The sequence below is a fragment of the Aspergillus niger genome (genome assembly GCF_000002855.4).
Source record: "Aspergillus niger supercontig An04".
NCBI lineage: Eukaryota > Fungi > Ascomycota > Eurotiomycetes > Eurotiales > Aspergillaceae > Aspergillus > Aspergillus niger.
Window position 1 is genome coordinate 286,157 of NT_166539.1, and position 25,596 is coordinate 311,752.

At 49.6% G+C, this 25,596-nt stretch overlaps 9 protein-coding genes across 9 annotated transcripts; 6 read left to right on the forward strand and 3 right to left on the reverse strand.

The window, feature by feature from the left end:
* Positions 1 to 892: 892 nt before the first annotated feature.
* An04g01160 (uncharacterized protein) lies at positions 893 to 2,952 on the forward strand (the record flags this gene model as incomplete). The annotated part of the gene is made up of 4 exons (XM_001401444.3): positions 893 to 1,335; positions 1,409 to 2,013; positions 2,073 to 2,645; positions 2,705 to 2,952. 4 exons carry the CDS (start codon positions 893 to 895, stop codon positions 2,950 to 2,952), a joined length of 1,869 nt encoding a protein of 622 aa, XP_001401481.1.
* Positions 2,953 to 4,341: 1,389 nt separating this feature from the next.
* An04g01170 (uncharacterized protein) lies at positions 4,342 to 5,226 on the reverse strand (the record flags this gene model as incomplete). Its single annotated transcript, XM_001401445.3, has 4 exons — positions 4,342 to 4,499; positions 4,583 to 4,849; positions 4,987 to 5,010; positions 5,079 to 5,226. The coding sequence occupies 4 exons, from the start codon at positions 5,224 to 5,226 to the stop codon at positions 4,342 to 4,344; spliced, it is 597 nt and encodes a 198-aa protein (XP_001401482.3).
* A 1,047-nt stretch (positions 5,227 to 6,273) lies between these two features.
* On the forward strand, positions 6,274 to 6,453 carry An04g01180 (hypothetical protein; the record flags this gene model as incomplete). Its single annotated transcript, XM_001401446.3, has 1 exon — positions 6,274 to 6,453. The coding sequence occupies one exon, from the start codon at positions 6,274 to 6,276 to the stop codon at positions 6,451 to 6,453; it is 180 nt and encodes a 59-aa protein (XP_001401483.3).
* A 1,086-nt stretch (positions 6,454 to 7,539) lies between these two features.
* An04g01190 (uncharacterized protein) lies at positions 7,540 to 8,834 on the reverse strand (the record flags this gene model as incomplete). Its single annotated transcript, XM_059747307.1, has 3 exons — positions 7,540 to 7,875; positions 7,939 to 8,309; positions 8,363 to 8,834. The coding sequence occupies 3 exons, from the start codon at positions 8,832 to 8,834 to the stop codon at positions 7,540 to 7,542; spliced, it is 1,179 nt and encodes a 392-aa protein (XP_059600473.1).
* Positions 8,835 to 9,684: 850 nt separating this feature from the next.
* On the forward strand, positions 9,685 to 10,559 carry An04g01200 (uncharacterized protein; the record flags this gene model as incomplete). The annotated part of the gene is made up of 4 exons (XM_001401448.3): positions 9,685 to 9,800; positions 10,022 to 10,130; positions 10,198 to 10,251; positions 10,470 to 10,559. 4 exons carry the CDS (start codon positions 9,685 to 9,687, stop codon positions 10,557 to 10,559), a joined length of 369 nt encoding a protein of 122 aa, XP_001401485.1.
* A 411-nt stretch (positions 10,560 to 10,970) lies between these two features.
* On the reverse strand, positions 10,971 to 12,320 carry An04g01210 (uncharacterized protein; the record flags this gene model as incomplete). The annotated part of the gene is made up of 3 exons (XM_001401449.3): positions 10,971 to 11,034; positions 11,093 to 11,215; positions 11,269 to 12,320. The coding sequence occupies 3 exons, from the start codon at positions 12,318 to 12,320 to the stop codon at positions 10,971 to 10,973; spliced, it is 1,239 nt and encodes a 412-aa protein (XP_001401486.1).
* A 2,830-nt stretch (positions 12,321 to 15,150) lies between these two features.
* On the forward strand, positions 15,151 to 16,895 carry An04g01220 (hypothetical protein; the record flags this gene model as incomplete). Its single annotated transcript, XM_059747308.1, has 6 exons — positions 15,151 to 15,263; positions 15,295 to 15,348; positions 15,646 to 15,754; positions 15,858 to 15,907; positions 16,188 to 16,317; positions 16,533 to 16,895. 6 exons carry the CDS (start codon positions 15,151 to 15,153, stop codon positions 16,893 to 16,895), a joined length of 819 nt encoding a protein of 272 aa, XP_059600474.1.
* Positions 16,896 to 17,569: 674 nt separating this feature from the next.
* Positions 17,570 to 18,896, forward strand: An04g01230 (uncharacterized protein; the record flags this gene model as incomplete). Its single annotated transcript, XM_001401451.3, has 3 exons — positions 17,570 to 17,630; positions 17,697 to 18,537; positions 18,593 to 18,896. 3 exons carry the CDS (start codon positions 17,570 to 17,572, stop codon positions 18,894 to 18,896), a joined length of 1,206 nt encoding a protein of 401 aa, XP_001401488.1.
* Positions 18,897 to 21,220: 2,324 nt separating this feature from the next.
* An04g01240 (hypothetical protein) lies at positions 21,221 to 23,480 on the forward strand (the record flags this gene model as incomplete). The annotated part of the gene is made up of 9 exons (XM_059747309.1): positions 21,221 to 21,273; positions 21,437 to 21,517; positions 21,590 to 21,704; positions 21,927 to 22,053; positions 22,114 to 22,372; positions 22,474 to 22,565; positions 22,669 to 22,798; positions 23,036 to 23,093; positions 23,202 to 23,480. 9 exons carry the CDS (start codon positions 21,221 to 21,223, stop codon positions 23,478 to 23,480), a joined length of 1,194 nt encoding a protein of 397 aa, XP_059600475.1.
* Positions 23,481 to 25,596: the final 2,116 nt, after the last annotated feature.

Genomic DNA, 25,596 nt, shown 5'->3' on the forward strand with positions numbered 1-25,596 from the left:
TCCTAGTGTTTATCATATATAATGTAACAGCAGATTGTGCGGATATTGTTTTACTTTACCTGGAGACTGATAACTAGTCTAAGAAAGAATTACCCGGTCATTCACTTTATTTCTTGATTCAGTCATGGTCAAGGTGCTTAATTACTATCTCAGTAGTAAATCATATACTAGAGATATTCTACCACAGTACAGATAATATTGAGTGTAAATCAATAGAGGTATTTCAGGAGAATAGGACAGATAACAGGCATTTCTGACAGGACCCATATATATTTATCAACTAAAGATGACTGGGTATCTTCTTCTATTTTTGATAGTTATCCAATATTCAGTTTGTCAGGAACCAGAATTCAAGGCATCCTTATATGCTAGGGGACTTGGGCCTTATTATAAGTTATTCGGAGCCATTATTGATAGCCATAATTCTGCCTGGTGGATATTGCTATTTGAGTCTTAAAATATTACACGATAATTATATCAGATAAAGTATACAAGTTTGAGAAGATAGATATTATAGAGACAGTCAATTCAAGATTACTATCAAAATGATATTATAGAATATTGAGGTATGGGCAGCTCAGTACACATATACATATCTGTTATCTAGCAGGGAATAACTGTATATACTATAGTAGTGTAAGGGCGATCCCGAAGTGGCGGCCAAACGGGGCTGATCGGCTCCCGGCGAAGAAGTGCGACGAAAATGCGCCGCGGCGGCCAACCAGTGAACTTCTCCGCCGCATCCTCCCTCCTCCTCCTCCGGCAGACTTTCCTCCTCCTCCCCTACGATTGTTCTCGAGGGCTTCGTGCTGGCACGGATGATCCACGCCGTCCGGTTCACTGCTGTTCTCGACTTGTGGTCGCTCCCCAGACGGCATTGTTCGAGTTCGGGATGAGGGCGGCGCTCCGCATTCCGCTGCGGGCTTCCAATTTTGATCCTGCGGCGGTCATACGATCGGCTTCGAAGCCTTCTCTCGCCTGCCACCCTGGCAATTTCGCCCCGTTATCTGCGGTTTCCCGTCGGTTGATTTCCAGCTCGGTTACAACACCTCCTGCATCATGCTCGAAGCGCTTTTCCGGTCGTATCGCCGAGTCGATTCCCCGGGCCACTTACGCCACCAGCACGTCTCCGTTGTCTGAATCGGCGAAACCAGGACAAAGTGATGGAAAGCATTCGGGATCGGGTCAATCGCGTAGTAAGGCCATCAAGTATGCTGTGATTGGAGGCACGCTCGTGGTTGTCGCAGTGGTGTTTTCGGACCAAGTCCAACATTTCTACCGTGCCGCTGCGAGAACTGGCAGAGTGGTTGGCACACTGGCGGTTTGCATTAACGAGTAAGTGGGCACGCGCGTATTCATACCCCTGAGGCTACGTTGTCAGTATACTTATACGTCGCAATTCGATCAGCTACCGGGTCACGCTTAAGCAAGAAACCTCCACGCCGGAGGAACGAAGCGAAGCCATTCGGGCTTGCCACAAACGTTGCGCGGAACGGACTCTACGAGTTCTCGAGAAGAATGGATCGATCTTTATCAAGCTGGGACAGCATTTGAGTAGCATGGGCTACCTGCTTCCGTCGGAATGGACTACAACCTTTATCCCGCTCCAGGACAAGTGCCCCGTGTCCTCGATTGAATCGATCGAGGAAATGTTCGTGGCCGATACAGGACGTCGTATCGACGAGCTGTTCTCGTCCTTCGATCCCGAGCCCATCGGTGCCGCTTCTTTGGCGCAGGTGCACATTGGTACGCTGAAAGAAACAGGTCAAAAGGTTGCGGTCAAGGTGCAGCATCCCGCATTGGCGGAGTGGGTGCCCCTGGATCTGGCCTTGACTCGGTTTACCTTCTCGATGCTGAAGCGGTTCTTCCCTGAATACGATCTGGAATGGCTCTCTCGTGAAATGGACCTGTCTCTGCCCCAGGAGCTGGATTTCCGAATGGAGGCGGAGAATGCCACGCGGGCGAGCGAGTACTTCAAGAGGCACTCGGATGCCCCGTTGGTCATCCCCGAAGGTATGCCTGGTTTAATCACAGTCACCTTTACCCAGCAAGCGCATACTAACACCAGCCAGTGATGTGGTCTCAAAAGCGTATCCTGGTCATGGAGTTCATCTCCGGCCGACGTCCCGACGATCTCGAATTCCTCGACTCGAACCACATTGACCGCGACGAAGTCTCCGCTGCTCTGGCACACATCTTCAACGAGATGATCTTCGGTAACAACGCACCTCTGCACTGTGATCCTCACGGCGGCAACATCGCCATTCGCCCGAACCCCAACCGCCGCCGGCACAACTTCGACATCATCCTCTACGACCACGGTCTCTACCGCGACATCGACCAGGACCTACGGCGCAACTACGCCAAGCTCTGGCTGGCCGTGATCGAGTCCGACCTGCCGCGCATGCGCGAGTACGCGCGCAAGGTTGCCGGCATCACGGACGAGCAGTTCCCACTCTTCGCCAGTGCCATCACCGGTCGTGACTACATGGTACTTAAAAAGAAGGATATCGTGTCTGCCCGTACCTCGGCAGAGAGAGAAAGCATGTCCGGCTCTTTGGCCGATGGTCTCCTGCAGCAACTAGTCGAACTTCTAGGCCAAGTACCTCGGATCATTCTGCTGATTCTCAAGACCAACGATCTGAGTTAGTTCCCACCCCTCGCCTTCTTTATCTATCTGCCTCTAATTAATATTGTAAAATAGCCCGCAGTCTGGACGAGAACCTCCACACCCGCCAAGGACCTATGCGCACCTTCCTGATTCTCGCCCGCTACGCCACCCGCACCGTCTTCGAAGAGCAAATGGACTCTGTCAACGAGACCGGAGGTATCCTGCGTCCTGGGAACTTCTGGCGCTTCCTCTGCGCTTGGACTGGGTATCTGCGCGTCGAGTTGAAGTTGTCAGTTTATGAGACGTTGCTTTCGCTGAAGAGTCGGTTCGGGTTGGTTTGATAATATTGTATATTTTTCTTTTTTTCTATTCTTATTCTTTCCTTTCTCCCTTTTCTTTACCCCCTTTCCCCTTGGTTTTGAATCCCCCTGCTACGCAGTAATTGATTGATATCGATAGAGGGCATATGCATGCGGTGTTGTGCATTGGCGTTTCTCTTTTCCTTTTCCCACTACCTTTACCGTTTCAGCTTTACCTGTGATTTTGTTGATCTAGACTATTGGTTTTCAGTCATCGTGTTGTCTACTTATTGATGTTGAAAAGAATCTGCGCTCTGTACTTTGTACATATAGAATTCCTACCTCATTATCTTACTATCTATGATATCTACTATCTATAAAACCATATACATTATCTAGAAGCCCCTACATATCCAATCAACCCAGACACTAAGTAGCCATAACACCTAAACTTCTACATCAAAACCCACAACCCATATATACATACTATCAGGGAAGGTTAAATAGATATATAAATAGAAAGATAAGTAAGTACCTTGGTAGCCACTCCCAATCTAGAAAAGAAAGAAAAATCACAGGACAATTAATTCCATTACTTCTGCAGAGTTATCAGATCTAACTAACTAGCTAGCTAATCTAAGCCTTGTGCGTGCGCGTACCTTGGGAGACATACTTCATGCACCACATCTAGACTACTGTCACAGAGTAGAGCTTAAATCAAAAACTAAAGTGGTTATCGCTAGGTGTTGCGCTTATCAGATGGGGCTTTTCCCTTTTCTGTGTCCACTTGTAAGTTAGTTGCCTGTGCTGTGCTGTGCTGTGCTGCATCGTATGATGTCAGTGGCCATAGCTGAGTTGACTGGTGGCGAATCAGATAACTTTCTCTTCTCTTTCTACTATCTTTGTCTTTCGATGATGTTCGGTCTATTTATTGTGTAGTTTATGTTGTGATTATGGTAGGATGTATGTAGATATAGAGAGAGAGAAATACATTATATTGTGTTACTACTGTGATTGTTGTTGTATATATCCGGATAATCCCTTCTTTAGTTGTCTTGCTGGAAATGAAATGCAGAAAGAAAAGAAAAACATCATGTGGGAAAAGAATAATGAAATGCTATACACCATTTAATAAACAAAGGGAAAAAAACAGTCCATCCAATCCAGACTGACAAGCAACAAGATATTTTGGGGGAATCACATATTCGACCCAGGCCATTCCATTCACTCCACACCACCATAGGCCAAATCCATACAGTTCACATCGCAACTCATCTCATCTCCATTGTATCATTCTGCTTTGCTCTTCTCTCCAGCACTCTTAATCGGGAATCAATCATGGTATCTGTATCCGTATCCGTATCCATTTTTGCTCCGTATATTTTTGGTTTTTCAGATTTTTCACTCGTTCGTAAAAGCTAGAGAAAAGACTTAAGCAGTTGCGCTGCTGGTCTTCTCAACCTCCACCTGCACTTCCGGGATAGAAGCACCCGTGCCGGACAGATCGGTCTTCACGGTGCGAGGGTTCTTGGTGTAGTAATCCGAGATGGCGGACTTGATGGCGTCTTCGGCAAGCATGGAGCAGTGCACTATCAGAATATGTTAGCTTTATCATTTCTCCCCCGATTTCTTCCAATCCTCTCGTCTCCACAGTAGCAAGGGATAAACATACGCTTAACAGGGGGCAAGCACAACTCCTTGGCGATATCGGTGTTACGGATCTTAGCGGCCTCGTCGAGGGTCATTCCACGGACCAGCTCAGTCAGATAACTCGAGCTGGCAATAGCGCTACCGCAACCGAAAGTCTTGAACTTGACGTCGCTAATCTTGTTGCTGTCCTTGTCGACGCGGATCTGGAGTTTCATGACATCGCCACAGGCCGGGGCGCCGACGAGTCCGGTACCAACGTCCATCGACTTGGCCATGGAGCCGACGTTTCCTACAGGGATGCTCGTTAGTATTCATTTTCACGTTTGTTCGTATATGTCTGGTGAGCGTGATTTGCAAGCGCTGCGTGTTGTATATTTTGATGCGACGTGATGTTGTCGAGAGGGATGGATGCAGGAAGCTACCTACTTGGGTTGGAGTAGTGGTCCAACAGTGCAGGGATGGTCAGCATTTTCTTCGGTTTTTCAACATGATGAAAAGGGGAGGGGGAATAAACATATCTTTCTCATGGTATCCTCTGCGCTGCTGCTGCTGAGGAGCAACGACGGTCGACCTCACGGCTTGCTGGATTCCGGAGACGGCCGGGGTGACGCTGCGAGGCGAAAGGACGCCGGAGCGAGGGACAACTGTTACTAGACGACGGAACATTGTGTATGTGATGTGTGTGAGATATTAAGAGGAAAGTAAGGTATTGATTAGACAGTAGATTGATGATGGAAAAGAATAGGTGAGTGGTGAGGTCGGGGTTGGGTGGTTAGTTAGTTTGGGAAGAGTTGGATGTGATGAAAGATTGATAGTTGCGATTGATTAATTATGGTTTCTTTGGGGGGGGGAAACTTGACTAAGGCCGTCTTATTCACCGGCGCTAGGCGATTTCGAGAAACCCCGTTGCCTCCGCGGAGCCGGCCTCGGAGATAGGGTATGACGTTAAAGCGAACCGGTGGGTGGATTAGGAGTTATGCTGGGGTACTGTTACTCGTTTGGAACAACCTAGGATGAGAAGCTATCTGATTGAATGATAGGAACTGACACGTTCTACCAGAGAATCACGGTTGGGGATGCCAGTTCTGTGGCCTACAACTGAGAGGGTAACCGGGAGTTGTAGTTCTGGGTCCGCCGGTTCTTACCAAGAAGGAGAACCGGCAGTTTCGGCCAACGGGAAGTTCTGCAGGCGGGCATTACCAAGCGGTACGGAGCAGAGCAGCGGCTGGTATCGTAAGGATGGGCTTATCTGCTCGCCCTCCATCTGATAATGTTTCCCTCCCTCGGATTATCCCGGCCCGAGCATAGCATGCCTCTCGCACGCCCTGCAGTGGCTCTAGAACCTTTTCAGTTAGTAAGACTTTGCTTAGTTGTTTACTTAGACTGGTTAAGTTATCCCGGATGACTTTGGTCGAGAGCGATCCTTCCTGGCCAACAGTCAGTCCCTCTCCTCTTACAAGGAAGAACGTAAACCATGGCCGGAAAGACACTAGGCCGATCATCGGGCGTGAGTCACTCTTCTTTTCTTGTTCTCTTGAAATTAGTAGTGGTAGCAGTTGCAAGTTGGGTCCCATGACTTGCTGCGAAGTATATATTCAATTTCCATTGAACAGCACACACACTACTCCAGATGATCACCAGTCACCATAACTACTAGTTAGTAATTAACATATCGATGAACAGTCTCTCAATGCCCCAATAGCCGCCTTCACCATGGCCCTACTACTTGGCTCCTACTGCATCAAATCCATCCACACCGCTCGTCGCGAGGCACAATCCACGTCAAGCACCACAACCACTACGCCCCGACCCAGAAAGGCAGAGTCGCAGTCTTCATGGGTACAGCAGGCACTTGAAGAGAGTCGAGAGGGGGAAAAGAAGGGATCTCAGTGATTGATTTGGGGCAGGACTGAGTGTAAATCTTACAAGCTATGCATTGTACATATTGTTGTAATTGCTGTCTGGATATCTGGGACATTCTCTCAAAATTTACTGCATTAAAGAGCACACACACAAAACAATATGATATAGCTAATATAAACATCGTGCGACAGCCAACAGCACAAACACAATATAAAAAGCATCATATCAAATAATCCATTATCAGAATTTTCAGTGTATCAATGATCACATCCATGTTTGATAACAGGATCTACCATTAAAAATTATTCATCATATAAATGGAGTCAAATGATAGTGATCACCAGAACACACACAAACAACAATTGAATTGTAGAAAAGAGTAGCAGTCGGATATGCATCAATCATCATAAGCACAAACACATTATTGCGCAGCAGAAGAATGACATTACCCAACAGTGTCGGTTAATATTCGTATAATATGGCTTTCATTATAGCCATGGTTGGTGGGAAGGAAACAAACCGCACAGAGAATTTCGCCGGCGGTTTTTAGTGTGTCCTCTCACGTGACTTTCCCGCTGATGTCATGCGGGAAACGAACGGAGGGGGCAATGCGGCTGCATGCATGATTGAAGGATGTATCGCCCCAAGACTTTTTGTCATGAATTGGCTGGGTAATTGTTAATAAGTGTTGATTGCTATTCATCTTACTACGGAGCATATGTTCTAGAGGGAAGATTTGTATGTATATACAATCGCAATTGAGGTTTATCAATTCGGGAAAAAAAAAAAACAAGAACGCTCAGAACCATAACCACCAAGGAATCAGCAACTCAGAACATGACTAGTTTGTTCGAATTTCACATGTCAGCACACCATGCATCTACCCCTACTCAGCAGGGTGGTGTCATTGCGCCGAGGATGTGTCAAAGGATCAGAACAACGTGCTGACAGGATATCATGGGCTGCAGCCCAGGCAATGAATGTCCTCTATGGTAGTGTATCTTGGCAATGTACGACTAGCACGGAACAAAAATGAAATCGCTAGGTGCAAAAAAATCCCAGCATAGGTGCGATGCTCATGGCTCGCCACCTCGTCACAGACCATCCGTCTAGTATTTAGATTCCACTGTCTGATGTGGCCTCCAGCTTCTGCAACTTCAGCTCTCCCTCATGTTGCACGTGTCCAATCGTTTTCTTCAAGTACTCATAAGTGAGCATGGTAGTCATCGCAGCCGGGACCGCCCGGAACAGATTCGTGCCGATCCCAGAGTAGAACGCGCGCCAGCCTTCTTCTCTCAGAATGGTCTGGCATGTGCGAATGATTCCCGTGTACCGGGGTCGATTGGGCATTCCGTCCGACGAAGCAGCACCCGGGGGCCTGCTATGACCCTGGGGGTGATCCATCCCGCCGCGGAACGAGATCTCTTCGGGTGAGGCCGCCGGTGATGTCCTCTGCTGTGTTTGGAGTCGTGTCCGAAGCACTTCATGCGGGTATGTCGCAGTGCTGGCACACACCTTACTCAGGAATGTCGCAGATGTAATGCCCACCCAGTGTGAGCTGCCAGTATCGGGATGTTCGCCAATACTATAGCCAGTAAACGCCATCTTCAGATATTCGTAAAGAGGGAACTGGATGGCCACATGCGCCAGCCCCAGCAGCGCTGGGGTAAGGCCGGAGTAGAACGAACGAATCCCTTCACTTCTGTACATTTTGCGGGCCGCATCCCATGTGTTTTTGTATTGCCAAGGAGCCCGGTAGCCTTCGCTGCTCGACCGGAGGCTCTGTGACATAAGTCGTGTCTTAATCACCCAAATTGGATTCGTCGCAAGGGTCGAGCAAGCGCCCGCCGTTATGGAGGCGTAACCTCGTGAGAGCCACCAACTATCTGTTCCACTGTCAGCCTCACCATCACCCATTCTCCGTAGCATCACTCCTCACCTGTTGTTTCGTAGAAATACTCCCGAGACCGATCGTAGACCGCCAAATAGACGGCCCACGTCGGCAGGTATCCCAGGAGCATGGGACCCAATCCTTGATAAAGGCCTCGAATACCATCCTCCCGCCATATTACTCGTCCAGTTCCTAGCATGCCCCGGTACAGTGTTTTGGCCTCGACCGCCTTGCCACGTCGTCGCGCGAACCCACCCTGAGCCTGCAGCTTGGTCTTGATCACATCGAGAGGGCAGGTGACAATTCCCGAGGCTACGCCCGCACTGGCCCCGCAGAACGGCGTGATGTAATAATCCGGCACACGTGTAGCGAGCATTTCGAAGCGATCGAGAAGAGTGGGCTGGGATGGGGACTCGGCCGATACATGAAGCGTCGACGAAGGCGAACTGTCCGAAGTTGTACCCTGCTGCTCTTGAGAGCCGCTGGCAGCCCCCGAAGGGCCATGGCCTTCAGAGAACATCTTTCCAGCCAGCACTCAAAGCAGTATGCAATCCGTCTACTATGTCACCGAGGGTTCCCGGATCCGAGCATATCGGTGCTCGCTCCGGAACCCAAGAATAACCCGTGTGTCAAATCGTGGTGAGAGGGGAGGAAAGCGTGACGTCGTTCGGGGCGCTGGTAGAACAGGAAAAACTACCCCGAGACAATGAATTGAAGGGTTTTTTCTTTCGCAGAGAGGAGCCGATGCTGCCGGGAGGAGTGGGCGTAATAAGGTTGGCCTATCTGAAGCACAGACGGGGCGGGGTTTGTAGGAGCAACGCAGCTCCCCTATCGGAGTGAAAGGGAATCGAACTAAGAAAAATGTTCAACGGATAGATAATAAGCGGCATGCCCAGTGAGTACAAACCAAAGTATCAGAAACAAAGACCGTCGGGGTGAAGTCCGAACAGATGGGAGCGCCGGTGTTAAGAGGAGGCAGACGGAACAGGACGGAGCAATGAGGACGGGATGAATTGAGCTGGAGGGATTGTCTTAGTCGTATTCCAGTCAGTCAGGTGGAGTGGAGTCGGGAATGAGTGAGTGAATCTTGTCCGCCTCCAAGCGCGCCGCTCTTCTGGCCTGAGGCAACCATGGCGCAAGCTGAGCCGGTCACGTGGAAACCAGTCTTACAAAGTAACTTCTCGGAATGATTCCTCCTGCCTCAGGCACCAACATCGGATGTTTTTCGGAAAGTCACCCGCCGAACCTCCGTTTTGCACAATCTCCAACGTCGGGCCATCTCCTGCTCAGCTTGACTGACATTTCGCGATCCTCCCCCTCCACACCACCCCGTCAATTGGACCCGAACAACCCCGCTGGGATCAATCACCATGTCCGCTCCCTCCCTCGCCAGCTACATCGTCAAGCGCCCCTTCCTCAAGCGCTGGATGATGCCCATTGCCCAGTGGTACACCGATGCCTCTGGCTACAGGAGACTCGGCTTGAAGTAGGCGATCCCCTTGCCCTCATGGGTGGTTTCCCGGACCAACATCAGCGACTACGAATCAATGGAAGAGACAATGGATAGATTTCAATTGCGGGAGATATATAATCAGCACCCTCCACTTGACTATCCATATCATGTTCCTGCCGTCGCCCGCTGGTCCGGGCATTACGAACCAACCCATAATCAACCTCCATTGCAGCATCAACTAACAATCAAACCAGGGCTGATGACCTGATCCCCGAGGAGAACGACGTCGTCCAGAAGGCCCTCAAGCGTCTCCCTCCCAAGGAGGCCTACGACCGTATCTTCCGCATCCGCAGAGCATTCCAGGTCCGTCCTCACACACCGAAATCCAACCACAGAAGAACATAAAACTAACATAATATGCGCGAAACAGTGCTCCATCTCCCACACCCTCCTTCCCGCTGCTGAGCAGACCAAGCCCGAGGAGGTGAGTCGATTTCCGCGTTCTTCAATCCGTCAATTGTCCGTTCAGTTTCTCCGCAAAAACGCATCGGCCAATCCCGTGAGCGGGATTTGTAACCCACCTGGGTTACTCCATACCGATGCTTATGGTGACTGGACTTGATATATTGATGTCCCTGATATATTATTTGACGCGTTTAAGACCATATTCGTGTCGTGGATGCTAACTGTCATCGTCCCCAGGATGTCGAGTACCTGAGCCCCATCATCCGCGAGATCGAGAAGGAGAAGCAGGAGCGTGAAGACCTCGACGCCCTTGTCGTCAGACGGTAGATTATGTCTCTGGCTTCGCTGAACTAGATTACTTTTGTTACGGTATACAAAAATGCCGCTGGGGTTTTATAGACGGGCGGGAATACTAAGTATCAGAGAGAACTTGCTGTCCCGGCTCGGCTCGGCGGGCATGCTGCGAAGAAGAGAGGGAGGAGAGAGAGAGCATTTGGCTGGTTGTTAATTGAAGCTTTTGATTTATGGTGCTCAATCACGTGTACTGATACTGTACAAATTCACTCGTCATCGTTCTCTAGTTGGCTTGTAGCTTTCAGCTTATGCGTGGTTCATGATACATGCCCGGTATAGAACCTATATACGTTCCACACCTTCTGTGTAATGTACATATAGTAGCTCTACCCACTATACCTATCGGATGTCTGGTTCTATATCCTGTCTGTATATAGTCGTAATCTACCCACCCAACACAGCAATATTAACATCCGTCACCCGCCACATATACCACATGAACAAGCTCCTAGTACGGATGTCAGACAACAAGCCCACAAGGACATACATCAACGGGCATCACATACCTATACGGAGCAAACTTCGCCGCCAGCTCCAACATATCTTTTTCAGGCATATACTTGAACTTACCGCCGCCCTTCCCCTTCAACTTGTTTACATCCTTGCCCACAAACACCGCACAACCTCTCCTGCAACAACACAAGTCAGCATCTACCCAATTCACCCACAGATAATCACATACTGTACACCCAAATCACCCGTAGAAAACACATCTATCCGCTTCAGAGCAAAACAAGCAAACATCTCAACAGACCATTTGCCCAAGCCCCGCACAGCAGTCAACTTCTCAACGAGTTCCTCGTCACTAGCATTCAATAACATCCGGGCGCTCAGTTCCCCGTTGGCAAACTTCTCCGATAACCCATGTATGTATTCCGCCTTGCGCTGGGACAGACCTGCTGTCCGGAGCGTGCTGATATCCATCTTGATGATTTCCTCCGGGGTAGGGAAGAAGCTCGGTCTCGTACCATCCTCATCCTTATTATTTGTCTTGAACAACGCCACAAACTTATCCTTAATCGACTTCGCCGCTGCTCCTGACACCTGCTGTCCAATGATACTACTAACAAGGCTCCGAAACGGGTCGATCTCCTCGGCTAGGCCCTCGGGCGTGAACAACGGACAGGGCTGTTCGCGGATGAGCGATTCGAGACGCGGATCCGTGGCGATCAGGTGTGCGGCTGCTTTCTCGAGAAGCGTGCCTGTTGTGGCGGTGGGACGGGGCCGGCCTGTCTTGCTTGGTGATGCGTCCGCATCTGTGCCCGGGGGGTATGCAACTAGCGATGAGCCATGGGGGGTGAGGAGCGTTGCGTTGGTGTGGTGCGGTTCGACCGGTCGATCGAGCGGGGGAGGGGTCGTTCTGCTGCTGGAGGTGTGAACTGTGGGGGTGGGGATGGGGTCCCAGATGTTGTTAGTAGTGGCTGTAGTAGTAGTATTGGGTGATTGTCTGCTGTTGTTTGAGCGTGATGATGATGATGATGATGATGATGATGATGTTGGTGAATCTGTGAGGGGAGGAGCTTGGTCAAGTTGGAGAATCGCATTTAGCTGCGCTTTCTTGCCCCTTGCTGCCGCTGCAGCAGGCTTTCGTGTCTTTGAGACACCGTTTGTAGTTCTGCTGGCTGCTCTCTTTGTTTGAGTTTTGGGTTGCAGATGTGGGACAGTGGTGGTGGTGGTGCTGTTGTTCTTGGACACTGACGCTGCAGTTAGACGAGCGGAGCGTCGCAGGGTCATCATTGAATCAGTCGCTTCTCAGCAGTGTGTACTCTAGTTAAGAATATAGATGATTTAAGAGTAATTGGGGTAAGGATATTATCGCTGTTGCTGTTTGTAGGTAGTATGGACCAGTCATGGCGGTTAGTGTTGTTGGAGTACTATGATGAAGGATGGAGTACATAAGCTCGGGAAGTCACGAGCAGCTGTCTTAGCAATCAATGATATCAACCATGGTTGATTTCCTCTTTGTTTGTCTGCCTGGTTTCCATACCGCTTCTTGTTGCGGTTTTCTCTGCATGCGCGGTGGTCTCTCATCCCCCGCATTTGAAAGGTGCTTCAGTTTGAGGTCTTCAGTCAGTTATGGTGTCATATGACATTCCGTGGTTAGACACGCCGTATGTTGAGTAACATAGTAAACCTGCAGAATCATGGGTTATGGATATGATTAGTCTAGAAAATGAAATTCAGAGTTTATTGTGAATCATGATATTCCTCCAGATTTCAAACTGAACATCATGATGGCGAAATGTTCCTTGGAATCTAACTGGTGACAACTACTCCGTACAGCAAACTGAAAGTCTGATGCCGGGCTGTCCAATCCCTAACTTAAAATATACATTCGTTCTAAGCCGATACCTACTAGAACCCATCTCCCAACCACACTTAATTATGTAGCATCAGTAGCAATAGCCCCATCCACGGTTCGCGGATGTTTTCTTCTAGTATATTAAGGATATGGAAAATTTACCCGGCATGGAAACTCCCGGAAAGAGGAGCCAGAGAAATCGAAGAGGTAATCAATTATGGATCTCGCGATGCGTAGGCATCAATCAACCCCATTGCAGGAAAAAAAAAAGCTTCTATCAGAACCACCATCCCCCTCCACCAGACGTTGCGATTCATTTATATGAAAGGAAACTGTCCGATTGGCCATGTTCCACCGGTCATTTGTTGTACTCGTAAGGCTTTCTTTCAATCCGACGTTCGCAGTCATCGCTACATACCCCATAGAGGAAAATATAATTGATGTGTTGGCCCACGATGATAAGATGCGGAAGATCACCGAAGTCGCAACATGACTGGTGTTCATATTTTTAGGCTACTTAGTAGCTAGTACTTTAGAGTCGGACGAGGACGACCCGGACGCAGTGCCCACTGTGCGAGCTTGCGCGTCATCTTTATAGAATTTTTTTTCAAGACAAATAGACGTTGTGCATCCACGTAGGTAAAGTAGTTGGGAGAGGTGGCCCAGCCACCAACTAGATAACTAAGTGACCACAGAATCCTCCATTGACAGTGAAGTGGGTGGTTGTGACTAGCGAAGAACTTACAAAGTACCAAGGTATAGATTCCCCTAGGGTAAGCCGGTTCCATGGAATGATATGTTCATCCGTGGTTAGTGATTGGTAAGTAGGTCTAGTCCATCAGGTAAAGTAAATAACAATGAGCGACGCCTAAAGGGGGCGTACCGACAATCCTCCGCTGGTCGCCATCGAGAGGCGAGTGGATTTTGTAAGTATGCCCATCCACTTTCCATCATCTTTTGCCCGAATGGGCATCTAACCCCCGTATTGGGTACTCCGTGTACAAACAAGCATCGGTTTATCTATACCGAGTATCTTATCCCGAGAAAAGAAAAAGCTTCGCTCTTCCAAAGGAGGAGGAAGCATACGTTGCTTTGCCCCGCCCATTGAGGTTGTGAACATCACGGGGTGTGGCTAAGAAAAGGGGGGGTCGGCATTGGACGAGGTTACTATGGTGATGATGGTCGGGTGAGTTGTCCCATGCCGTCAAGCTGATCCGGCCGGTCCCCTACTGTTGATGCTAAACCATTAGTGAGCGGATTGGGTCGTTCCAGCCATGATAGGGGGCAAATAAGATAGATGATTTATAGTTCAATCTGATGGATAGGAGGAAGTTATGATGCGCACTACTCGGCAAAGTACCGTATGAAGAGGGCGGATCATGAAGTGTCCCGGGAGTGTTAAATGCCAGAATCAGTCCGATACTCTTGAGTCTCAATTAACAGTGCTGGATGATCTACCAAAAGATGAAGTATATTCCGTCCTCGGTGATCTATACACACGACTTGACCCCAACCCCTCTACATCATAAGTTGTCATACTGGATGCGTCAGACTGGGAGACCATATTCATCCTTATCAGGCATAACAGTGCTAGCCGGTTCCAGCCACCCGCGTCTAGTGGCGTTTGGGAGAACGTGCCCGGTGGTAAGATTTATCGGCTACTTCATTAGTACATGCGCTTCATTACGCAGCGTCAGAAGTGAAACATCGGCAATAAAAGAAGTGCAGTGCTCGCCGTGGCAAAGCCGAGGTTGAAGTAATCATCATTTGAGAGGCAATCCGACCAACTCCAAATATAACCACCGCGAACAAGAACTAGGAAACTTCATTAAAAGTCAGTTGCAAGGGCGTCTCGCGCCACTTAACTAAGGAGCGAGATTATCTTCCAGGGCAGTCTTATTATTGCGACGGATAGTTGTGGAGTAGGAATGGGTCTGATAGCTGAAGAACTCTAAACGGATCGAGAAAGAACAAGCAATAGTGGCAGCGACCACGGCGATCGCGTTTTGCCAGGTTTTGATGATGCCCGCGGGATTCTCCTCGCAGGTAATCAAACATCCATTATTTCTTTTTGTGACGGGTGAGAGGATAATAACGACGGAGAATCCCTTACAGTGCATAGCCGGATGTATACATGAGATCTGACCCTTTCTGCAACCGTTCAAGATCTGAGACTAGGATGGAATTTTGTCTCGCTTTGAGAGTCTTTGCTAGGCGCCTATATATCATGTCATATCATGGATGTTTCGAGTCATTGCCACTATGAAGTTAGCATGGGGAGAATGCGCCTATGGGCAAACAGCTTTGGACTCTGGCTGGCCGCGCCGGGAGAGTCTAAACATCTTATCCAGCCGGCCAATTTCTATCGCGGTATGGTAAGTAAGATACAGCGACTAGGAATTACAGCACCAGCACTCGGAGTACTTTGTGGCCAGGCCAAGTGGGGGCCACTAAAAGTGGGTATGGGAGTTACAGCCGTGTTACGTATAGCTGTAAGACACACGTGATACTCCCCTCTCAGAGCCATCGATTCGCCACTTTATTATTAGCTTCCCGAGACATTGTTTTGTTATGATTCGGTATCCACTGGTACCTGAAGCCAAGACGAGAATTGAGTTTTCAGGCATGAGGTCCAGCGCATTCATCTTGGAAGTCAAAGAACAAGGACAAGAATGAGTTCAACCTGCAAACGGGGATCACGGTAGTGCCACAGAATGGACCGTTATAACATTTACCTTTCTTTCTTTTTTTTTTTAGGCCTCAGTTGTCTGCCGTTTTCTACACACATACGTGTCAAGAGGCAAAAGCAACTCCAAGGCATCTAGGCGACCGAAATTCCAACGCGAACAGGGCGCTGCATACCAACGTAAGGCAGGCGAAGGACTTGTGAGGGACGGAGTCGAGTCCGCACTTGGAGGAAAAGCGGGTCCCCCTTAGATTCCAATAAATTCAGATCGACCACTATACAGCGACCGGACTCGCTAGGTGTTGTTGAAATTGATACTAGCATTCTTAGAAGGTTCGTGGTGTCACTCATGCTGCGCTGGCGATGAGAAAAACAAGTTGACTTGGTTGCGGTTGAGTGGGAAAGGGATAAATAATAGGCGAACAATATCGATGGTGGAGTGAAGGGATAAGCCAATACCGTGTTGGCAATAAGAGTATATCCTCCATAGATAGGAATCTACCTACTCCGTATACTGTAGATAATTAGTCGACCTCACTAGATCACAGGCCATGGCCGTTCAATGAGATACATGTATAATTTGTTCCTGGTATAGGATGCTAATATTAGTCAGGACCTCCCTAGCAATGCGCGATTGGGGTCTGGCCCCTCCTAGCGGCAGGATGCTAAATTTGTCAGTATTGTTACCTGCCACAACGAATGTCCGTGATGTATCGAGTCGCATTCCATCAGAGGAGTCACCTGTCAGTTGTGGTTGACGATTTTCTGATGGTTTCAGCAGTGAGTTGCTGATGTTTTGAGAGAGAGGCGGGGGCGCCAATGGTTAATGCCGAGTTGTTCATAGAATTCAACACAAGTCCGATCAACTATTTGTTGTATGACGTTTTTGTGTTGTGAATCGGAAGCCCACTGCACCATGCATAATCCAGAAAAACGGGGCCAGACTTTTTCGATACAGTCAAAAATACGGAGTAAAATTGCCTGCGGGAGGGATGATTGCTTGGAGTCCGATTTCAAGCTGCCGCATCGGCTCGAGCATCGTACACAAGCACTAGAAGCCTATGCTTGGTATGAATGGTCAGGACTTACTGAAAGACCGGGGGAAGAAAGGGAAGAAGGGGGGAGGAAGAGGAGCCAGAGGGCAGGCAGAACGAATCAGCAGACGCATGAGCAAGAAGTTGGTCATTGGCGAGGTGTTACAGGATGGAGCAGACTAAACCAAATGGACCGACCATTCGTTTCCAGGACCAAGATCAGGATTCCTCGATTTCTTTTTCCGCTCTCCGTTACCGTGGGCCAATCGCCCCTCGAAGTTAATTAATTAAACCCGGACAGGTACAGGAAAGTGAGTAAATTACGGTACGGGCAGCGTTCATACGCAGGTCCGGTAACGTCGCAAGGAGAGAAAGGCGCCCCCCTCCCCGGTCTCAGGTCCACCAGCCTTTTCGGGGCCACGACTCCTTTCTTGCCTTGGTTTGTCCTCCCTGAAAGTCTTCCCACTTTCTTCTGAAGAAGATTTTCTTTTCCAGCCATCCAGTCCTTCTTTTCCCTTTCCTCTCTCGTTTCTCTCGCTTTCCTCTGTCCTTCCCTTCTTCTTTCCCCTTCTTCCCTTCCCGTGCAAATCGTGCCTGCCTAACCCGCGCACTTTCTCTCGCTGAGGGTCTTCGCTCATAAAGCTTCTCCTTCGTTGAAGCTCTTCTCCATTCGCTCGCTCGCTTATTTATTGTCTCACAAACCCCCCTTCAGCTCTTACGCTGCTATCCGTGTCAACAAAGGGCCTTGCCTCGCCCCAGTTCGCATACTTAACCAACAGCCGTCATTGGTAGGTCAACCTCTTCATCAAGCTGCTGTCTGATCTGTTTATCTTTTGCGCCTGCCACGACTGGGATTGGATCTGTTGGATTGGAAGGGCCTTGGCAGTGGTTTAGGAGCAGACGAAGCGAACATTGGTGACTGACATCTTTTCGACTATACAGTCTCAAGTTATCCTAAGCAATGGCTTTCATCAAATACGCCCTCCCCGCTCTTGCTGCGGCCCAGGCCGCCATGGCTGCCAGTGAGTACCACCAGCGATAATCTGGATGAAGTGAGCAGTGAACGGCAATGACTGATGACAATGTAGGCTGTGGTAGCAGCGGCAGCACCATCACCATCTCCAGCCAGAGTGACCTTGACAGCTACGCCACCTGCACCACCCTCAAGGGTGATGTCGAGATCAGCGAGAGCGCCTCTGGTGACCTCACCCTCAACGGTGTCACCTCCATCGCTGGTGGACTGAGCTGCACCGGCGGCAGCAACATCACCTCGTTCAGCTCCTCCTCCCTGAGCTCCATTGGCGACACCTTCAAGCTGGACGGTCTCACCACTCTCACCACCCTCAGCTTGACCAACCTCACCAGCGTTGGCTCCATCTCCTGGACTGCTCTCCCCGAGCTGCAGTCCCTTGACTTCACCAAGGGTGTTTCCGAGGCCGGCAGTGTCACCATCACCAACACTGGTCTTACCAGCTTGGATGGTATCTCCCTCAAGACTGTCGGTACCTTCGACATCACCGAGAACACCAACCTGAAGACCGTCAACGTCAACGAGCTCACCAACGCCACTGGTCTGATCAACTTCGCTGGTAACATGGACTCCCTGCAGATTATCCTGCCCAACCTCGGCACCGGTACCAACATGACCTTCCGTAACGTCAGCGGTGTCTCCATCCCCTCTCTCGAGACTCTCAGCGGTCAGCTCGGTTTCTGGGGTAACACCTTCACCAACTTCAGCGCTGCCAACCTCACCACCACTGGTGACCTTGTCTTCGACGACAACACCAAGCTGAACAACATCAGCATGCCCGTCCTGAAGACCGTCAACGGTGGATTCCAGATTGCTCGCAACGACAAGCTTAAGTCCATCAACTTCCCCGATCTGAAGGAGGTCACTGGTGCCATTGACTTCAGCGGTGACTTTGACGAGTAAGTTTCCCATGTTAGTTCTGATGAGTCGCATTGTTTGCTAACACGTTTACAGGGTTTCCCTCTCTTCCCTGACCGAGGTCAAGGGTGGCTTCAACATGCAGAGCACCGGTAACTTCAGCTGCAGCGCCTTCAAGACCCTGCGTGAGAACAACGTCATCCGTGGTACCTACACCTGCAAGGCCAGCACTTCCGACCCCACCACCAGCGATGGATCCTCTGGCACCACCACCTCGACCGGCAGCAGCAGCAGCTCTTCCTCCACCAGCAGCGACAGCGCCTCCGTCATGAACGTGGCTAACATGCCCGCTCTTGGTCTTGCTGCCGTCCTCGGTGGTCTGATCCAGTACGCTCTGTAAAGGACAACTTGATACCAAACATTTGTGTGTACGCTTTTTTTGAAACCCTTATCATGGTCGTGTAAAGTTGCCTAATAAGCAATTGGTTTCCTTTAATTCCAGTACTGTGCTGTTCTTATGATAATAATTGAATATCGGTTTGCTTGAGCCAAAATTCGCACGGCGTGGCATTGTGCCTCGGGAGATGAATTGCTTTCATTTTTTTCCCCTTCAATTTGAGCATGAGCATCGAATTTATTTTATTGAGTCGTGACTGGTGAGCGGGTCGAGGGAGGGTCATAATTGTACGAACCGGACACCTGGCGATTTGCGCGAGGTGGCTGGGCTGCTGCGGTCAGGCCCCTTCTCGGCCCTGTGAGCTGTCGGATTGTGTTCTATAGACGTTCCTTTGCAGTTTACGTGTGCGTTTTTGCTACATGACAGTATGTTGTTTTACTCTATACGCTAATTCGCCGTCCATAATTGACGTATCCTATTTCTCATTCTCAATTGAGATTGCCTCCATCCTTCTGCCTTTCTAAGTATGTCTTGGTCGGGTCTGGCCTGGTCTAGTCCGGGGGATGGCGACTGGAGTCTGCCGTCTTGGGTTGTATGTACTTATGTCCTTAGTTTTGCAGCAGGATTAGGGTCTCGTGCTGTCCGTCCGTCCGTCTTCCTGTCTGTCTGCCTGTCAGTCTCACTAACTGCTGCTGCTGCTGCTGCTGCTGCTGCTGCTGCTTGACCGTGGCGAACGGAAAGTTAAAGCCCGCGCAGATGACCGGCTCTTGCCTCCCCTCCCACCTCCCGACCAGGTGCATATGCGAGAATGCAATGCTGGCCGTAAGACACCTCAGAAGTGGGCTCCAGGCAGTAAGCAGATGCCATCCTCTCTCTGGTTGTCTCCCCCTTTGTTTTTTCCTTCTTTTCCCTTGTAAACTCGTAGTAGCATGTAGCATGAAGATAGGCGAGTAAGTCTATTAATCGAACCAACTCTTTCCTTTCCTACTTGCTCAAGTTTTTAAGTCTGAGGAAGACCCGACACTTACTGTATACTAGTGTAAGTACCGTTATGTCCTCGCATTCATTTACTTAATCCGTCATCGTGGATCTGAGGCATCGATCCGTTGGATTCATGGCTCGTGAATGGAGTAGGTGGGTGATATGCAATCATACCTACTACTTACCTACTTAGATACATATACATACATACGGAGTACATATTTCCAGGAGTGAGTGTGGATGTGAGTGTGAGTGGAGATTTCCGGGAAAACCGAGTGAGTGAGCATGAGTGTCGTCTGACTGACTGACTGACTGACTGTCTGCGGGTAAGTTGAGCTGATGTGCTTCGTTTCGTTGGTTGATGGATGTCGTGGGATCGATCTTAATCTCTCCTATTCTGCTTCTGTCTGTCTGTCTGTTGCGGGCCGCAGATTCGAATGGAGTCCCAGAATGGGGGTGGGGGAGGGTGTTAGTTGCATAGTTTAGTTAAGTTAGTAGGTCGTGTGCATACATACATAACCTCTAACCTATATCTATCTCTCAGTGTGCATACACTCTGGGGATGTCGTTGGTTGGTTGGTTGTTTTGGTATGTAGGCTACTTCAAACTTATGTGTGTGCGGGTGTTCTACTTAACTTTTCTTTCCCACCACCTCCCTGCTGAGTGAGTAATGTATGGAGCTTAAGCATGTGCTACTGCACTTGGTTAAGTATGTGTTGTGGTGTGGTGTGGTTGAGTGGGTAGTAAGTAGCTCTCTAGCGAGGTAGGTAGGGTAGGTAATAGGCCAGGGAGAGGTTGATGTGTCAATTTCGGTGAGGGAGATGGAGATGGGGAGGGGAGAAGGTTGTGTGGTCGAAGTCAGATTTGTGTTTTGTTTATATTTAGTAGGTGTTGTTAGTTACTTGGTAGGTTTGATAGTTAAGTTAATTAGATTATGGATAGTGGAGAGGGTGAATTCTGTTTTCATTTCCCCTTCTGGAGAAAAGTGAAGGCAGTCAAAAAGTACGGAGTACTATCTAACTCTGCGTATGGAATATCTTCATGGGCGGAATATACTACTGATAGATAGTAACTGAATGTGTAGCTTGTATCTCTCTCTTGATACTCCGGGTTTACGTTTACGTTTGCTGTGTGGCTACTGTTTAAGCAAGGTATACATACGCAGCTGAAGCGGTAGGTTTCACTTTATTTCCTCACTTTAACTCCAAGCTTGACAGATAAACCTCGTCTATTTACATAGGGCACTTTATTGACTGCATTTGCATTTGCATCTGTAATTGCCTTCTTGACTACCTGCCTATCTTTCTATACATCTACTGTCGAGTAAACAACACCGGGCCCGGATTATGGATCCCGGTCACCTGGCTGGCCGGGTGATTTTCCCTAGGCCAAATGGTGGGTAAATAGACCCACGATGGATGGGTCTGCGATCGGGTTGAATATCCGTAGACATATTAGATATCGAGACGATGCTGCTATGTTACCAGGACTGTGTTACACTTTTTTTTTTGTTGAGGAGATAATGTTAGTTAAGTCTGTTAGTGTCTGTGTGCCTACGGAAGGTCCGGTGATGGTTCGCGAACTGCGCGTGTCTACCCTTCGGGTTGGGAGCGGGGGAAGGTCAAGGCGACGAGGAGGAGGCTGTAGCTCAGGTAGTATGAATGGAAGAGGGGAATGAACTCTAAATACGATTATGGAGATGCCGTCGTACGTAGTGTACCTTTGTTTCATGTTGGTTTATCTCCGAAAGGAAAGAGGTATGTCCGTGCGGCTTTGAGAGGGGACGAAGAGGGGGGGCGAGGTCTTATGTGGCTCTCGAGGATCAATAGAGTAAGTGTCTAGTCTTCCTAAAATGAAGGGATACCAGGAAAGAATGAAAGAAAACAGAAAAAAAGAAAGGAAAAAAAAAAAGAACCTACTTAGTGTTGTGCTAGGCAAAAGGATGATGGAGGACGAGGATCCATATGATAGATAACCGGATAGGGGATGCCTTGCATGTGCGGATGCCTCAGGTCGGCCGTCTTAGGGCTAGGGCGGACAAGAATAGCATAGCTTGAGGAATTGCCTTCGGAGATCCTCGCCTTTGCTCCTCCGCCAGTATGCAATCCTCCGTGTGTCGGTGCTACGGCTGAAGGGCCTGGAACCCGTTCCAGTGGCAATGATGAGGGCGTTACTGCTAGTAGCTAAGGCTGATCAGGTGTACGAGTCCCTTGAACCGTAAGGCAGTGGTTGAGGCAAGGTGGTGGCTATATCTGGAACAAGACTCATGCAGAAATAGATAGTGATGGGGCCTTGAACGCAGGACGAGGTGGACGCAGCACTCCGTATGGAATAATGGAATGCCGGGAGAAGGGCGCCCCCTTGAAGCATCTGAAACAATGGCACGAGTTGCTTGAGCCTTACTGGCGGCGGTGGTTGACACTGGGACGGCCTTCAATATTATTCTGCATAAGGGCACTATGCGAATGCGGAAGGCAGAGAGATAGGACTTCGTGCCAGTGAGTGAGCTAGCCTGGTCCGGCCAGAACCGAGTGGCAAAGGATCACTTCATGAAGACAAGAATCTGATACATGAGGCGATCTTGCATCGCCGCACGCAGGGCCATCCCGGTCTCTGCTGAGATCCGTGCCATGATGGGCCGCGCTAATGTACGTGAGTTCATAAGCGTATCCTCCGGAGGCCTCTCAATGGGTTAACTATGTATGTACGTTCAATGAGATGCGTACGTACTACTGTAGCCCGACTGGGGTTGACCGGGTCTAATAATGTTGCACTGTAAGTGCGTTGGGGGAAGCCGGTAGTGACAGGGAAGTTGCTATAAGCAAGTCGACAGGTAGACTAGCCTGGGTAGCTTGCGAGCCGGACGACTGGCTACCGGATTTGGACAACGCATTGAGGGGCGCGAAGGGGTCTAGGCGGGGAGGGTCGTTGCTTCTGTGATGCATCACCTGGGGACAATGATTGGCAAGGGCGTCAGGCTCTTGCTGGGCTTTTTTTTTTGCCTCTCTTGCGAGCACTCCGAGTCCAACTGAAGTAATCGGCATGCGATCGGAAGTGCTCTGAGTGTTGCTGATGTTGCTGATTCTTTACGATGCAGATGATTTTTATTTTTCTTTTTTTTCCCCGTATTCATTGTGACCTTTGGGAGGCTTGAGGGGGAGGGGGGCCTCCTCCAAAAGCAAAGGATTCAGTCAACTGTCAGTGTCAGCGGCAGTCCGTGTCAGTTTTGCTGCCTCTCGACTGTTGGACCCGCCAGTCGACGCTGTGTAACCAATTCCAAATCTAGACCAAACTTAAATCGCTCCTCGGCTTCCCTTTTCCTGCCAGTCAGGATGGCCTTGCACCCCATTCGAAAAAGATACCGATGGTGATGGTCCTCGAGTCATCAAACCCAAGGTGACTGGGTACTATGGTCGAACCCAAATTGCAATGAACCGGTTCCCCGTACTTAGTAAATCGTGCTATGGATCTCTCATGAACACATTAAGGTTCGCTTCAGCCGCTCCTCTCTCTCTATTGATGGACTGTTGCCCTTCCGTCGCTGCTGGGGATTCCCTGGTTGAAACCAATAGATTGGCACTTATGGATGCTTCGAGACCCCGATAATTCGGAAAATAAGCGAAACTTGTCAAGTGAGTGTCCCTCGGGCAATTTTCTAAGGTTTTAGTCTATGGGCCCGTGAGCCGGGGGAGCATGTAGAAGCGCAAGCACATATGCCATCTATGGACATAGACTCAACGAGAGTTTACGAGTGAGTTCGTGCCTGGTGGCCACTGCGTGCGAGCGATCTCTGATCGAACAGGGGTGGCTGTTCTTTCAACTGGTGTCCAGTGTTTCATGACATTGTCCTGGTGGATGTATGTACTGCCAACTCACCACTATGGAGCTTGGTACTTTGGAGCCTCCACTATGGTACTATTGGTGGTTTTGGAGGGGGCAAAACCGATCGGACATACTCGTTGATATGAGCCAACAATATCCTCAGCGGCAATCCTCGGTATCGCCGCGCGGCGCTCTATGCTGAAGAAAGGGCGGCTAAGTGTAGCGATAACGTTCAAAGGCGCCATCGTCATCCTCGGCTACTAGGGCAAAGGACTTGCCTCTCCGGGAATAACGGAGTCCGCCCTAACCATGTTAGTTAATTGATCATTCAACTCTCATGGCGTCCACGCCGCCCTCGGAACTTCCCCCAAGCCTTTACCATACGAGAGGCTGGTAGATAGTTATCTTTTGGCGCACAAGATGATGATCGTCCACACTTCTCCTTCAACTCTCTCAACGTGGGGCGGCCTGGGCGTGGCTGGAGCTAGAAGATCCATTCTTCCTTCATCATGCCGCATCCTCAGATCCGGGGGCACCTGAATATGACAGATCTGATCCGGCCGCCGCCTTGATTGCCATCTATCAGCGAACCCGGGATAAGGTTTGTCCTGTTTGGTCGTGTTCTCCCCATATGGCTCTTGGCTTTGGTACCCCAGTACTCTGTATCGCCGGCCCTCCTTTCTCCACTGACATTCTCGGGGTCTGCTCCCTCCCAGTGAAGAGAGACAGTCGTGTCCTTTCCCCGGGGATCTTCCATTCACTGATTGCATTCCCGTCCACCGTACCATGGTTCCAACGAGCGGCACTCCTCATTGTAAACCTGGAAATGGGGTTTTCTCACGCTTCTTCACGCGATAGTCTGGTGGAGTTTTCCGAAACAACTCCCCATAGCGTCTGTCTGTTGGAGACGTCCGACGGCATTCCAAATCCCCTGCCCAGGTCTACTCCAAGCCTACACCAAGAAAAGAAGCAGTCCAGAATTGGGCCTGACAGCCGTCACATCCTGGTCGCTGGGATCTCCCTGTGACCCAGGCGTATGGGCCCTTCGTCGGCTGTGGATGATCCCAACCCTGTCCGAGTTTTGACCCCTTCGTTCGGGCCCGTTCGGTAATAACCTGTGCTATTATAGACAAGGCCACTCTATGATACCAAAGCCCGTTAAACGAGGTTCTCATGGAGACAATGGCTCTGTCGTATGCACCAAGGAGAATCGCCTCATTCGTAACCAGCGAAGACCGGTTAGAACCGTGGAGACTCGTGACAGATTGCGGCCGCTCTTTGCTTCCTAATCTGACCAAAGTCGACCCATGGCCTCGTCATAGAGCTCTTCCAGGTACCAGGTACTTTTGACTTCCTTCTAAGAAGTCCTTGCTTCGTGCTATTAGGTTCTATCCCACCTCCTGCCGAAGCTATGATCTGCTTTCGGGGAACCTGCATCTGCCTGTGCGTCGGATCATTATGTATAGTACATTCTTACTCTGGGCGTTCATGACCCTTTATTGGTACTTTTGCTTTTCCTGGCCAAACATCCTCATATGGGCCGCAGGCTAAGACGAGAAAAACACAAGATCGGGCTGGGACTGCTCCTGTGGGCCTCACTTTTGCCCTCGATCCCGTGCAGACCATGTGCTATACATAGTAGTATATCCGGAGGGGGGAGGGGCGTGTGTGTGGTCTTTGGTGGCACTGAGTCTGAGAAGATCGAGGCGATCGAGACGACTTTTGATACCATCCAAGTGGATGGTCCGGATGGCTGATCCGATCTGTCCCCTATAATTTGACGTTTAAATTTGCTTCTCCATGGCTTCAGCACCTTGCCCGGTTCGGAATTGGGCCTGTGTTCGAACTGGCCAGACGGATAAGCGCCGCAGAGCTAGTTCCCACATCTGTAACAGCCACC